The 14,775-nt window shown below is 52.7% G+C and overlaps 2 protein-coding genes across 2 annotated transcripts in view; one reads left to right on the plus strand and one right to left on the minus strand.

Annotated features, from left to right (window-relative positions):
- LOC134491913 (zinc finger protein 595-like) overlaps window positions 1–14,775 on the plus strand; it is a 610,720-nt gene that overhangs the window by 352,985 nt on the left and 242,960 nt on the right. The window lies entirely within an intron of this gene.
- Window positions 972–11,078, minus strand: LOC134488803 (H-2 class II histocompatibility antigen, E-S beta chain-like; the record flags this gene model as incomplete). The annotated part of the gene is made up of 4 exons (XM_063291144.1): window positions 972–1,234; window positions 1,422–1,703; window positions 3,814–4,101; window positions 11,006–11,078. Coding segments are annotated over 4 exons (906 nt in total), but the record flags the coding sequence as incomplete, so codon positions are not given.

Raw genomic sequence — 14,775 nt, forward strand, 5'->3', positions numbered from 1 at the left:
TAACTCATGAGTGCTGTAAAAAAAGTGATATGGGAGAAAATTAGAATATATGTAAGTAAAATGTAAAGATTTCCCTTGACGTAAAGTCCAGCCGTGTCCGACTCTAGGGGGTGGTGCTCATCTCCGTTTTTAAGCCGTTAGAGCCGGCGTTGTCCATAGGACACTTCCGGGTCATGTGTCCAGCATGACGACACGGAACGCCGTTACCTTCCCGCCGAAGCGGTACCTATTGATCTACTCACATTTGCATGTTTTCGAACTGCTAGGTGAGCAGGAGCTGGGACTAGCAACGGGAGCTCACCCCGCCGCGCGGTTTCGAACCGCCGACCTTCTGATCGACAGCTCAGCGGTTTAACCTGCAGCGCCACCACGTCCCTCAAGAATATATGGTAAAACCTTCAATTAAATATAGGTAAGTTCTTTTTGGAGAGTCTGCAGAAAAAACATGGGGTGGGCTTCCCCTCCCCCTCCCTTTCAGCCCCCCCAGGAAGGCCCACACTGCAGGGGGATGGTTGATGGGCAGGGACTGGATGGAGGGAGAATCCCCCCCCCCCCATTTCAGGGAGGAAAAGGCTGCAAAGGACCAGGGATTCCTCCCACTCTTATCTCCCGGGACTCGAACGGGGTCTGAGATCAGCTGAGGGGTTGCAAAGGGAGGCTCCAGCATGACGTTGCCCACATGGAATTGATCCCTAATTGGCTTGTTGGATGGAGGCTGCTGAAAAGAAAGAGAGAGAGAGAGAGAGACAACCAAAACTGAAAAAGGTCTGGAGCACTTAGGGGTCCCACTCTCAATTGACAGCCAATAATACTTTGCATTTTATTCTCTTACAGCCCCTCCAAGAATAACGCTTCCTAAGGAAAACCCTCCATGCTGACTTCTATCTGGCCCTGATCGATCTGGGCAACAGATTACTCAGGATCATGCCCTCAAGGGATCCCCCCAAGCATTTCCCTCTTTCTGTGGCAGTTTAGTGCCATTGGAGAATCTGTAGTGGCTCAGTGGGGCCACCAGCCTTGGTACTGGGGGGTCCAGGAAGACCTTCTATGCCATCTTGATCAGATGCCTCCCCTACATGATCCCCTCCCCATCTCTCCTTATCCAGCCCCAAAGACTCACCTTTCTTGCTCTTCAGGTAGAGGGAGAGCCCCACAGCCAGGAAGGCCACCCACAGCACAGCCCCCACGGCCCCCGTCCAGAGTTTGCTCCTGGCAGAGTTGGAGGAACGTGGCTCTGGGGAGGGAGAGGGAGAAGGAGCCCGGCGTGAGCAGGAGGATCAGGGCCAGCTTCCTCCAGGGGGTCCATTCTGGCTCTGCACTCAGAGAGGGTCTTGCCAGCCCCAGCGGTGCCCTCTTCTAGGGGCAGGATGGCGTCCCCAGACCGGGAGGGCAGGGAGGTCAGGGAGGGGGGAGGGGCTTACCCCACTGGACGGTGATGGGGGCCTCCAGGCTGGCGTGCCCCACCTGGCAAGCGTAGACGTCCCCCCGCTGGGGCCGGGTCTCCAGCATCACCTGGCGCTGGTAGATCCAGTCTCCATTCTGCAGCTCCTCCCCGAAGGCGACGCCCTCCTTCTCCGGCCGCCCGTTCTTCAGCCACCGGATGTCGATCTCCAGGGGGTAAAAGCCCGTCGCAGTGCAGAGGAGGATGGTGTTGGGGTCCGCGGGGTCCGCCTTGGTGGGGGAGATGTTGACGGTGGGCTTGGCTGGGGGGGAAGCAGGAGGAGAAGGAGGGACGTGGGAGAATCAGCAGGGCCAAAAGCAGGAAGGATTTCAATTTTTAAATTACGGAATGAAGACAAAATAACAAACTTGGCCTCTACCAAATAAAAGCAAAGATTAATTCTACAAGATTTTTTCAAAAATTAACAGAATTGGAAGAAGGTGAAATATTGTCTTTGGAGACACCAGTGGACTCTCAGGTCTGAATTTAGATAGATCGTCTCAAGGCAGGAAACGTGGACTGGCCCCGATGGACGTTTGGAGAGTGCAAAACCCAACCGAGAGAGGCCGGACCTTCTTCCCGGCCAGGCATCAGTCCGACTCCGGAAGAAACGCCTGTTCGGCCTCCGAGACTTTAACGCCCCCTATTCACGAGGGGCAAATCCCTCTAAGGACATTCACGGAGCATAATCCGATATTATTTGCGTGGTGCTCTGGAGCAAAACTTCCTTTCAGATGGGGGACGAATAATGGGTTGCGACCTCATGGCGCCATCCTACAGAAATGCCAGGAGGAATTGCATTTCTTTTCCAAAGTAAACAGAAATCTCTGACACAACCTTTTGGGAAACAAGGAAAGGGTATATGGGGGGCCGTTTATTAAACTGACAGCAAAACAAAGAGAAGAAAACACTAAAAGGGAGGAACAATTAGATGCCAAAATACGAGCGCAGACGGAACCCCAAAAGACACCCGATGAACGAATGGCAAGAAGCTAACTTACTGGAAATGGAAGAATTCCAAGAGAAAATAAAATTGGCAAACAAAAGAACTGAACTTTGAACATGCAGATAAACCAGGAAACTTCCCAGCCTTTCAGCTTCGAATAAAAAAGAAGCACAGACAAGATCAGCAATTGTTAAACCAACGATCAAATATCATGGAAAAATTGGCAGCTTTTTCAAAATAACTATATTCCATGGCTGACATTGATGAAACTGCCCTGAAGAAATATCTTGGAAGGTTGGTTTTCAAAGGATTTTAATGCCCAACGTTGACATATACTAAGCAAACCTACAACTATCCAAGAAACAAAAGTGGCAATAAAAAAAAGCAGACCCGGAAAAGCACCAGGTCCAGCCAGGCTCAAGAGTGTAAAGGACGTGGGGAGGAACCGTTGGGAGCGACAATGAACCAGCCCAAGAGATTGAGGCGATGCCGCTCACCGGGGAAGAAAAGCATTTCGTGGGGGACACAAAAGACACACCGACCGAACAGGTTAGATTCCGAAAAGAAATGTCCAGAAGGATTGCAGGTTGCAATTGACCTAAGAGAGCATCTCAGCCAGAAGGAAGGAAAGCAGCATTAATTTTTCTGCGCACAGAAAAGGCCTTTGACTCCCCATTCCTTCTGTCAGCGGGCAATAAAATAAGCCCCGCACATGATGTGGCATTCACCACCACAGAGCCACAAGGGGCAATAAGGCAGTGGGTGAAAACCATCCATCAATTCTCTGGATACCAAATCAACGTCCCCAAACCAAAAATTATCCACCTTTAAAGCTTCCACACATAAATTTTCTTGATGTAGAACGCCGTGATACTTCATCAAAGGTGAGCTGCCCGGTGGCACTTGCATCCTCTTCTATCAATTTTGTAGGTCCCTCACTTTCACAACCGTCACCGGGGCGCCATCAGTAGATATACCAGGTATGTTGACAGTGGTTAAAGAAAATCGCTTTGATATCGTTTTTACTGCTTCGTACAAATCAAGCGGTTTAGCTGTGTCTTTTAACAGCACCAAAGAAGCCATTTCTTCAGTGACATTATATTCATTATCAATGGCTCTAGTAAAAATGGGAAGTTGAGCCGTATCTGGAGCATCGGTACTTTCATCCATCGCCAGAGCAGGTGGGAAAGGTCCCCTCGGCAAGCACCGAGTCACGTCTGACCCTCGGGGGGAGGCCACTTCCGCGACGTTTTCTTGGCAGGCTTTAGCGGGGTGCTTTGCCCTTGCCTTCCCCAGTCGTCCAAAGCATGAAATTTGAAGGTAGCAGCTTTACTCTTCAAACCTCTCAAGATAGATTTTCCTGTTGCTTCAATTTTTTTTCCCCGGCATCCCCCCCCCGAGGCCCCTCCCTCCCTCCCGGACTCACCCCTCCGGCCAATCAGACGCCTTGTCTTGGCCGCCTGGTAGTTGTACACCCCGTAATTATGCCGGCAGAAGCGATCCACAGCGGCCCTCCGGTACTGCATGTAGACCTTATTGCTGTTCCAAGGGTCGGCATCGGGCTGCCCCAACTCGGTCACGGCCACGAACTTGCCCAGGTCGCTGTCGAAGAGGTCAGTCTCCTGCCAGTCGTAGAAGTGCCTGTACAGGTAGCGCACCCGCTGCGTCCCATTCAGGAAGCGGCACTCGGCCTTCCTCTGGATCAGGAAATGGGCTGCGAGGAGGAGGAGGAGGAGGAGGAGGAAGGCCGTCAGGAGGGAGTCCGGAGCCCATCACTCCCGGCCGCGACTGGAGGAGGGACCCACGCGGGGAGGGGGAGGGCAGAGACCTGCTACAGAGGCCGATGGATGGCCTCTGGAGGGCCCATTGGGAGGGGGATCCAGGGGGGCCTTTTTAGCCCCCTCCACTTTCCTGATGGGGCTCCCTGGGGGAGAGCTGGGGGGCTGCGAGAGACCCCTGCCCAATCCCTCAATGTCCCACCCTTGGGGGTGTGGGAGGAAGGCCCCAATCTGCCCAAGGAGGAGAAGCTCCAACGCCTTCCTTTGGCACCAGTGGCCCACCCCACAGGGCTGTCGCTCCCACAAGATGCCCCCTGAAGGAGGGAGGGGGAAGCGTGTGGGTCCCAGTCGGGCTCCCTGGGGGAGACGGAGAGTTGCTGGGGGTCTGGAGGGGGAGGAAAAGGGGGAGGGGGAGGAGCTTGCTGGTGAACTTCCGCCATCCTCCCAGGGTGGAGAAAGGCAGGCAGAAGCTCAACCGGTGCAGCAGTAATATCCACACCTCCCTCTACCTCTTCCTTGGGAGGGAAATAAGGAAGGGGGCACAATAAGGCTCTCTGGACTGATGCTCCTGGGCTCCCCTGGCCCTTCCCCATCCTGGCAGGCCCCCAAGACCACCTCACAGGGAGGGTCTCCAGCCCCCTTCACAAAATAGAAAGTTTTGGGGAATCCAATTTCAGAGGAGCAAGTCAGATCCCCCCTCAGTTCCCCGCCCCCCGTGGTTCCCCCTCCCCTCCAGGCCCTGAGTCTGCTATGGGGGGGTCGGGCTGGGTGAACTTTCCCAACTCAAAGGCTCCCCAACAAGGGGTCCAAGTTCAACTCCTGCCTGACCTGAAGTGCCTCTAAATGGAGATTCATAAAGAAAAACAAGCTTCTGATGAAGCAAAAATACTTTTGCCAAAATGCACTTTTTTCTTAAACGGCTTTTTGGATTTTGCGGATTTCGGTATGAAAATGCTGCAGTTTCCCTCTTTCCCTTTCGCTTTCCTTCTCCTTCCTCTTTAAATGCAACAAACTTTTGAGGCCCCGGAAGGTCCGGCCATGGGGGGGTGAGGGAGGGGCCCCGGCTCTGTCTCGTCCCAGCTCGGCTGCCTTCCCACCACCCCCTCCCCACCTGGCCCACGACCCTCGCAGCACAACGTCCCCCTCCGTCCTCCTGGGAGGTGTGGGGAGGGGGGGACAGAGACCCGGGGGAGATCGAGGCTCCTGCAGGCTCCCCCCTCTCTTGCCCTCGGCCCCTTCCCCAAAGTCCCTCCTGGGGGTCCCAGCCCCTTTCCTCCCCTCCCCCCAGCATCAGGGGCACCCGCCCAGCCCCCTCCTTACCGGGGGGCTCCTTCCCCCGTTCGCTTCCGGCGATCCGGCACAGCGCCCCCCCCACCACCACCACCAGCAGCAGCAGGGGGACCCCGGCAGAGCCCATGGGGCTGCCCCACATGGGTACCCCAAATGGAGAGGGGAGGGGGACGGAGATGCTCCCAGCCCCCGAGGCGGAATCGGAGGGTCGGGATGGGGGAGGAAGCGTTTTTTCTGAGACTTTGACTTGGGAGTGCCCAGAAAGGCAAGAAGGACCAATGGGAATTCTCGCTTCGGCAGCGTCATCGGTCTCCGGGCAGAGTCTCTCCTGATTCGCCCGGTGGAGGAGATAGTTCGGGGCAGAGAAGGAACCGGAGAAAGGGGGCGGGGGATCCTTTCGGTCTTGGGGGCTGCAGCTCCGGGGGGGTCCCTGCCGGCCCCAGAGGGGACCCTCCTTCTTTTGCCCTCCCCGGAACTCTCAGCCAGGCTCTCTCTTTCTCTGTGCGCCTGGAGGGGGTGGACTAGATGCCCTCTGAAGGCTTCTCAAGGCCCCGGGGAACCGCAGGCTGGGGCTGCCGGACTCTGAAGGGGGCCTGGTCCTTCCCGGGACAAGACCCCGCCCGCAATGCCAGAGGGGGCCTGCCTGGAAAAGACGGGGAGACCGATCCGGGCGCTTCTCCAGGCCAAACGGGAAGCAAATGGCCTTGGGATCTGGGGGCCACGGGGGTCCCGGGACCGGCTTTGTGCAGCTAAAACGGGCCAGACATTTGAGCTGCTCCGTATCCTGGGACTGGGGCCGTTTCCTTGGCCAGAAGGCGGCTGCTCTCCTTGCGCTTCGGGTGTCCTGTGAACTCGGCCCTTGTAGTTTATTAACCTGGTTTGGGTGTGGCCCAGGAGGATCTCCCCTGCACAGGTGGCATGGGGGAATCCCAAATGCTTAAAAGAGAACAGTTGGAGGGGGCTTTGGAGGTCATCTATGTTAATGTTTCCTACTGCAGATTAAGGTTGCTATAGTAACTAATAATTTTGGCCAGGTGCAGGGGTTGAATTCAACTGTCCCCTTTTCGAATGTTAATTTTTGCACCTGGGGGGAAGGGAAGAACTTGCCCGGACTTGTTTTAGTTTCTTTTTCTCTTCTGTTCAGACATGCAGAGAGTCAAGCTGCTCTCACTGAGAGCCCAAGACTTTTAAATATGTTTTGCTTTCGGTAAATAAATTATTTTTATAGAAATGCCTGGTGTGTGACTTTTCTGATCTCTCCTGGGCCAAAGGCTTTCCCAGCAATCTGCCAACAGGTTATGTGCCCAGTGAGCAGCCCAGTAAGCCCAGTAAAACCCAGAGAGAAAAGAGAGATCAGCTCCACACCTCATGCACAATTTAAAGGCAGGTAGCAAAGACCTGTGAAGATTTTCTTTGGAGCCACCATTATCCTGGGAGTTGAGGACAATCAGCTAGTCCACGTGCGAGGCATGCAGTCTGCAAAGCAACTTTGGGACGCTTTGAGAGACTTGTATGTAAAGGCAACAGCAGGGAGTAAAGTTACCCTCACGAAAAAGCTGTACAAAGCCTATCTTGCAGAAGGAGATAGCCTTCCTGAGCACCTGCATTATATTCAGCAGCTGTTTGTTGAGTTGCAGGAGAGAGGAATGGAATTTACACCTCTCGCAAAATCATATATCCTCCTGTCCTCACTGAATGAAACGTGGGACACGCTGATTTGTACCCTGGAGGCTATGCCTGAAGCAGACCTCACCCCATCGTATGTTACACAGCGCTTACTCGCTGAATGGGAGAAGAGAGAGGAAAGATCCCCCCCATCTCTTCTGGAAAGCTGCAGTACCAGAAAACAAGGGAAAAGAAGGGAAAGGAAGCTGAGGCCACAGCACTAGCCAGCCAGCGATGCTTCACTTGTGGTTCAGCTGGACATTTGCAGAAAGACTGTGCCTTGAGACCCAAGAGTAGAAAGACAGAGACAAAGAACACAAGGGCAACACAGAAGAAGGCTCTTCAGACAGCCCAAATTGCACAGGTTGCTGAGAAGGGTAATTCTGATGTATGGGTATTAGATCCTGGGGCCAATTGTCATTTATGTAACTGTAAAAGCTCTTTTGTGTCACTGTCTAAAACTGAAAGACAAAGTGTATCTTTGGCTGATGGGTCTGTGACCAAAATTATGGGACAAGGTGACTTGTATTTATCCTGCTTAGGAGAAACTGTAAAAGGTGTGTTGTATGTGCCAAATTTCCAATCAAACCTTTTATCTGTGGCACAATTGGCTGCAACAGGGTATGTCATAACATTTAAGAAAAATGGTTGTGAGATACGTAAACATGGGAAATTGTGTGCTACTGGTATGTTAAAAGACTCCTTGTACATTGTGCAAAATGCAAGGAAGCCAAGCTGCAAGGCTGCAGTTGGCAACACACCATATCACGACCAATGTGTACACCTGATGCACAGGAGATTTGGTCATGCTAATTTCAAGTATATAGCACAAATACCACAGCTGTGTGCTGACCTAAGGATAAAACCCTGTGATAAATACTTAGACTGTGTAGTTTGCAAAGAATGCAAAACACTAAAAGCTCCTGTGAGTAAGCACAGTGACAGAGTTACAACTAGACCTTTGGAAACTGTACACTCTGACATTATTGGTCCTTTTGCTCCAAGTCTTGGACAAGCAAGGTATGCAATGACCATCATTGATGATTTCTCAAGATACAATTTATCTACATCTTAAAACACAAAGATGAGGCATTTGAGAAATTTAAAAGTTTTGTGACATGGGCAAATGGAAAATGCCCTAGGCCTGTATCTGCACTCCAGTGTGGCAGAGGAGAGTACCTTTCTCACAAATTCAAAAGGTTCCTAGTGGAAAAAGGGATAGAACAAATTCTTTCTAACCCTGACACCCCTCAGCAAAATGGTGTTGCTGAAAGAAAGGGCAGAACCTTGCAAAATGCGATGGAATGCATGCTTAAAGATTCCCATTTATCTCTTAAGGATTGGGGAGAGGCCATATCTACTGCCTGTTATGTACAAAACAGATTGCCTAACTCTGTGATCCAGGACACTCCATTCCATTTGTTTGATGGTGTGAAACCAAAGGTAAACCATCTTAGGGTGTTTGGTAGCACTGCATGGGTACATATTCCAAAACAACAGAGAAGGAAAGGAGGCCCCACAACAAAGAAAACCATTTTTGTTGGCTATGAACAAAGCCAGAGGAGCTACAGGTTCATAATGGGAGAGAAATTAATAATTAGCAAAAGCGCTTCTTTTGCTGAACAAAACTGGGGGAGATTAAATTCTAGCTCTCCAGTTGATCTGACCACCACAAGAGAACAGCAAGGACTTGCTGATGGTGATCTTTTGCCTGATGAGGACATTAAACCAGAAAAGCAAACGGAAGATCTGTCTGATGAGACAGATGCTTCTCAGGAAAGTGATAGGAGTCAAAATTTAAGCCCTGTATTACCTCGCAGATCTCAGAGGAGTAATAAAGGCGTTCCTCCATCACATTTTCAGGCTGAAACAGTAAAGGCTTTTCACATATTCACAGAACCTGAGTCTTTAGAACAAGTGAATGCTTTACCACCTGAGATTGCACAAAATTGGCATTCTGCCATGCAACAGGAATTAGCATCCTTGAAAGAAAATAAAACATGGAAACTGGTAAATCTACCTCCCAATGAACGCTGTCTGGGTTGTAGGTGGGTTTTCAAACTGAAAAGGGATGCTGATGGCAAAATCCAAAAATATAAAGCAAGGTTGGTTGCAAAAGGGTTCACTCAAAGGAAAGATTTAGACTTTGACAAGACTTTTGCACCAGTTACTAAAGGTGAATCAATTAGATTACTGTTAAAAGTTGCTGCACTGAAAGGAATGTCAGTTAACCACTATGACATTCAGACTGCATTTCTCTATGGTGATTTAGACCACAGATTATACATGCAGCAACCCCCTGGCTATGAAAAAGGGGAGAATCTAGTCTGTGAACTGCAGAAGTCAATCTATGGGTTAAAACAAGCTGCTAGATCCTGGAACCAAAAAGTAGATGAAAAACTGCAGAATTTTGGTTTTGAAAAAGGAAAAGCAGATCCCTGTGTATATATGAAGAAGGACAAACAAGGCTGTATGTATCTGTGCATTTATGTTGATGATTTGCTGCTGTTCACATCAACAGAAAAACAAAGGCTTGATTTTGAAGCCTGCATGGAAAGCCATTTCATATTAAAAAGCCTGATGCTGCAGAAGGCTGTATTTGTAATCTTAATGTTTGTTGTTAGCTGTAATTGTCCTATGACCAAGGTATATTTTCTATATACTGTTTTATATATTCCCAACTTTTTGAATATAATATATTTCTAAAAAGTATGATGTGCTTTTTTCTTGTTTATTGGTTCAGTCGCTTCCGGCTCTTCTTGACTTCATGGACCACACAAAAGGCTCACACAGTCATCAAAACTCCAGAAAAACAGCCAGCAATGATTTAAAATCATACCCCTTCTAACCCTGGGCCTGGGGACAGAGCCAGTGTCAAGGGCTGATTGAAACAGGGCCAGGGTGCAAGTCAGGGGATTCCCAGGGGGAGGGCCATCCAGACAGCAGGATGTGTGACCCTGGGAGGGGGTTGGCTAGGTGACCTCCAAAGCCCCCTCAAACTGTTCTCTTTTAAGCATTTCGGATTCCCCCAAGCCACCTGTGCAGGGGAGATCATCCTGGGCCACAGTAGGGCAGCCAGTGGCCTCCAAGCGCCATGAGTGGCTTGAGTAAGCAAGCCCAGCTGCATGAAAAAGAAGTCAAAATTCTCCCAGACATGAGGAAAAAGGTTTCAGTGCCCTCAGACAAGGAGGGACAGGACCTTCAGCATCCAGCAAAGAGACCCCTTTGCCCAGCTGGGGCACAGACTGCCCCAGGAAGCTGCGAGGAGGAGGAGGAGGAGGAGGAAGGCCATCAGGAGGGACTCCGGGGCCCATCGCTCCCAGCCGCGACTGCAGGAGGGACCCACGTGGGGAGGGGGAGGGGGAGGGCGGAGACCTGCTAGGGAGGGCGATGGATGGCCTCTGGAGGGCCCACTGGGAGGGGGAGGGGGAGGGCTTTTCTCAGCCCCCCCCACTTTCCTGGTGGGGCTCCCTGGGGGAGAGCCTCTAAATGGAGATTCTTAAAGAAAAACGCGTTTCTGTTGAAGGAAAAATACTTTTCCCTAAAAGCACTTTTTTCTTAAACGGCTTTTTGGATTTTGCGGATTTCGGCATGAAAATGCGGCAGTTTCCCGCTTTCCCTTTCGCTTTCCTTCTCCTTCCTCTTTTAACGCAACAAACTCTTGAGGCCCCGGAAGGTCCGGCCATGGGGGTGTGAGGGAGGGGCCCCTGTTGTTTCTCGAAAGGGGGTCCCTCTCCGTCCTCCTGGGGGGCTGTGGGGAGGGGGGGCAGAGACCCCGCGGAGATCGAGGCTCCTGCAGGCTCCCCCCTCTCTTGCCCTCGGCCCCTTCCCCAAAGTCCCTCCTGGGGGTCCCAGCCCCCTCCCCCCGCCCAGCCCCCTCCTTACCGGGGGGCTCCTTCCCCCCTTCGCCTCCAGGGACCCGGCACAGCGCCCCCAACAGCAGCAGCAGCAGCAGCAGCAGCAGCAGCAGCAGCAGCAGCAGCAGGGGGACCCCGGCAGAGCCCATGGGGCTGCCCCACATGGGTATGCCAAATAGAGAGGGGAGGGGGACGGAGATGCTCCCAGCCCCCGAGGCGGAATCGGAGGGTCGGGATGGGGGAGGAAGCGTTTTTTCTGAGACTTTGACTTGGGAGTGCCCAGAAAGGCATAAGGACCAATGGGAATTCTCGCTTCTGCAGCGTCATCGGTCTCCGGGCAGAGTCTCTCCTGATTCGCCCGGTGGAGGAGATAGTTCGGAGCAGAGAAGGAAGCGGGGAAAGGGGGAGGGGGATCCTTTCGGTCTTGGAGGGCTGCAGCTCCGGGGGGGTCCCTGCCAGCCCCAGAGGGGATCCCCCTTCCTTGGCCCTGCCCGCAACTCTCAGCCAGGCTCTCTCTTTCTCTGTGCGCCTGGAGGGGGTGGACTAGATGCCCTCTGAAGGCTTCTTAAGGCCCCGGGGAACCCCAGGCTGGGGCTGCCGGACTCTGAAGGGGGCCTGGTCCTTCCCGGGACAAGACCCTGCAAGGCAAGAGGTCCGGGGCTTGTCTGGGTTCCAGCTGAGTCGGGGGTCCCTCCGTGGGGAGGCTGGAAGTGGGAGGCTTGAAAGGAGGGAGCACGCGGGAGCAGCCCCTCGGTCTGAAGGCGGTGCAGGGGGTGCCGGTGGGGGGGGGAGGCGCATCCTCAGCCCCAGTCAGGCCTGGGGGGGGGCAGACGCAGCAATGGGGTCCAGACTCTTCCCCCCGCCCGCAATGCCAGAGGGGGGCCTGCCTGGAAAAGCCGGGGAGACCGATCCGGGCGCTTCTCCAGGCCAAACGGGAAGCAAATGGCCTTGGGATCTGGGGGCCACGGGGGTCCCGGGACCGGCTTTGTGCAGCTAAAACGGGCCAGACATTTGAGCTGCTCCGTATCCTGGGACTGGGACCGTTTCCTTGGCCGGAAGGCGGCTGCTCTCCTTGCGCGTCGGGTGTCCTGTGAACTCGGCCCTTGTAGTCTATTAATCTGGTTTGTGTGTGTGAAACAGCCAGCTGGTCTTGCTTGTCTGCCCTCGGCCTCATTAAGGGGTTATTTGGGCAATTGGAAAGGCTTCAAACTACAGGGCGCTGCAGGAGGGCTGGAGTTTCACTTCCACAGCACCAGGAGGCAGGAACAGGCTGAGATTCCTCATATCCACCCTGTAGAAACAACAACAACAACAACACACACACACACACACGGGTTAGCTGTGCCAAGGGAATGGGAGGTAGCTGAAGGGAGACAGAGCACATCCCAAAGGCTGCTTTCTAAAGAAGGAACAGAAGAGAACAGCCTCCTAGTCCTCATGAGGATCAAGGGAATTAGAGCTTCTGCGAGGGATACAGTCTGTGCCCCAGCTGGGCAAAGGGGTTCCTTTCCTGGATGCTGAGGGTCCTGTCCCTCCTTGTCTGAAGGCACTGAAACCTTTTTCCTCATGTCTGGGAGAATTTTGACTTCTTTTTCATGCAGCTGGGCTCGCTTACTCACGCCACTCATGACAGCTTGGCTGTCCAGACTGCCCTCTGCAGAGACCGCCACTTGACAGTCCCCCTCCTTGGCATCTCTGCCCTCCTTCCCTCATTCCATCCTTGGCTCAGGGGGGCACAGTCCCTAAGCTGCCCCCTCAAATAAGTGGGTGGGTCATTAATGCAGGGGGGGGGGACCTGAGCCCTGTTTCTCCTCCCTCCATCCAAGGAGGGCTTGAAGTCTTCTGGAAAGGCCATCCTCATGAGTCTGTGGAATTCCTTGCCACAAGACCTGGCTGGCTTTCGCAGGAGAGATCCACCAAGAGCCATGGATCTGGAGGAGGCCGCATTCGCTCCGGATCCCACTTGCAGGGGAACAGGGGAGGGAGAGGGACTCTCCCCCAACTCCTGCCTGTCATGCCCAGAGATGAGGCTGGCCTGGTGCAGGTGGACCCCCCCCCGCCCTTTGCTCCCTCCGTCAGGAACAGTGGGGGGCAAGAGGAAGAGGGGCCGACCGAGGGCAAGATGGATGGATGATATTCTAGAGGTGACGGACTCGTCCCTGGGGAGCTAGGGGTGATGACGACCGACAGGAAGCTCTGGCGTGGGCTGGTCCATGAAGTCACGAAGAGTCGGAAGCGACTGAATGAATAAACACCACCACCATGTATCGCTTACAAACCCTTTTGTGTGTGCATCCACGTGCACCAACAGGCTAATGACGATATTAACAGAATACAGTGTGGGCAGAATATTACAGGACTTGGCCTTGCAAAATGTATTGTGTTAAAGGGGTACTGCAGTTGTGCAGAAGAGACACAAATGGGACATATGAGTACCAGCGTAAATGTCTTTCTTTACAATAAAAAGTTCTTTCTCCCATATAGACTACTGCAATGCGCTCTACACGGGGCTACCCTTGAAGAGTATCCGGAAGCTTCAGCTGGTCCAGAATGCGGCCGCGTGGGCCATTTTTGGCGCCCCTAGAAGGGCGCTCATAACACCTTTGCTACGCGAGCTGCATTGGATACCACTTTGCTTCCGGGTCCAATTCAAGGTGTTGGTTATCACCTTTAAGGCCCTACATGGCATGGGACTGGGTTACCTGAGGGACCGCCTCTTCCCCGTTTCATCAGCCTGTCCCACCCGCTCGCCCAGAGAGGTCATGCTGCGGACCCCGTGGATAAGAGAATTCCATCTGGCGGGGTCCAGGAGGCGGGCCTTCCTGGCAGTAGTGCCCACCCTTTGGAACATCTTGCCCCCGGAGGTGAGATTAGCCCCATCGCTTTTAGCCTTCTGGAGGACGTTGAAGACCTGGCTCTGCCACCGGGCTTGGGGCAGGGAGGAGAATAATCATACTTGGGGTTGGCTGGTGCCTTGAAGTGCCCCTCCTACGTGATGGTTGAAGAGATCATAGCCATCAGGAGTTTATGAGCTGGGGTAGTTAAGAAATTGTTTTGGTTTTAGTTTTAATGGGATTTTATTAGAATTTTATTGTGTATTTATTCTGCATTGTAAACGGCCCAGAGTCCCTCCGGTCGGAGGAGAGGGCGGTGACAAATCTGATTGATTGATAAACAAATGAACAGAACAGGAAAAACAGTGTTTTGGGGAGAAAGGACTGGAGTTTATCATCTTTCCAAACCTGAGCAGAGCTGGTCACGTAACGGATGACTGGGGAGTACTCATATAACTTTAATGAATTTAACTAAAATGTAATTGGATTTAACGGTGATGCAACGAGATCAAATTTAGATTTTGTCCTGGCCGCAGTGATTTTCCGTTGCGTGGCCTTGGCGTCCCACAAGTACAATCTCCAGCCTAGCAAAAGTTGCACAAGTCCGCCGTTGTAGGTTCTTGGGACCGGTCAGACAAAACACAACACGTATGAGCCAGTTCGTTTTTCTCCTCTACGTATTTGTGGCATGCCCAGGACAGTAAAATATTTGTGGCTCTTTCAGCCAGATATCACGCAAGCAGAATCCACCTAATGTATGCGGACAGGTCCCCTGCCCCACTCCAGGCTTGTTATCAGAGGAGACTGGAATGCAGCCCGCGGCTTTGGGGCCTTGTTGCTCTGCTTTCCGACTTTGGCTTTGGCCAGCACAACGGCTCATGTGCCCGTCCTCGTCTGCAGCCAGGCGGATAGCTATCACTATATTCCTCAAAGAGTTAATCAAAAGCTCCAGTTAGCACTGAGC

The sequence above is a fragment of the Candoia aspera genome, chromosome 2, assembly GCF_035149785.1.
Source record: "Candoia aspera isolate rCanAsp1 chromosome 2, rCanAsp1.hap2, whole genome shotgun sequence".
NCBI lineage: Eukaryota > Metazoa > Chordata > Lepidosauria > Squamata > Boidae > Candoia > Candoia aspera.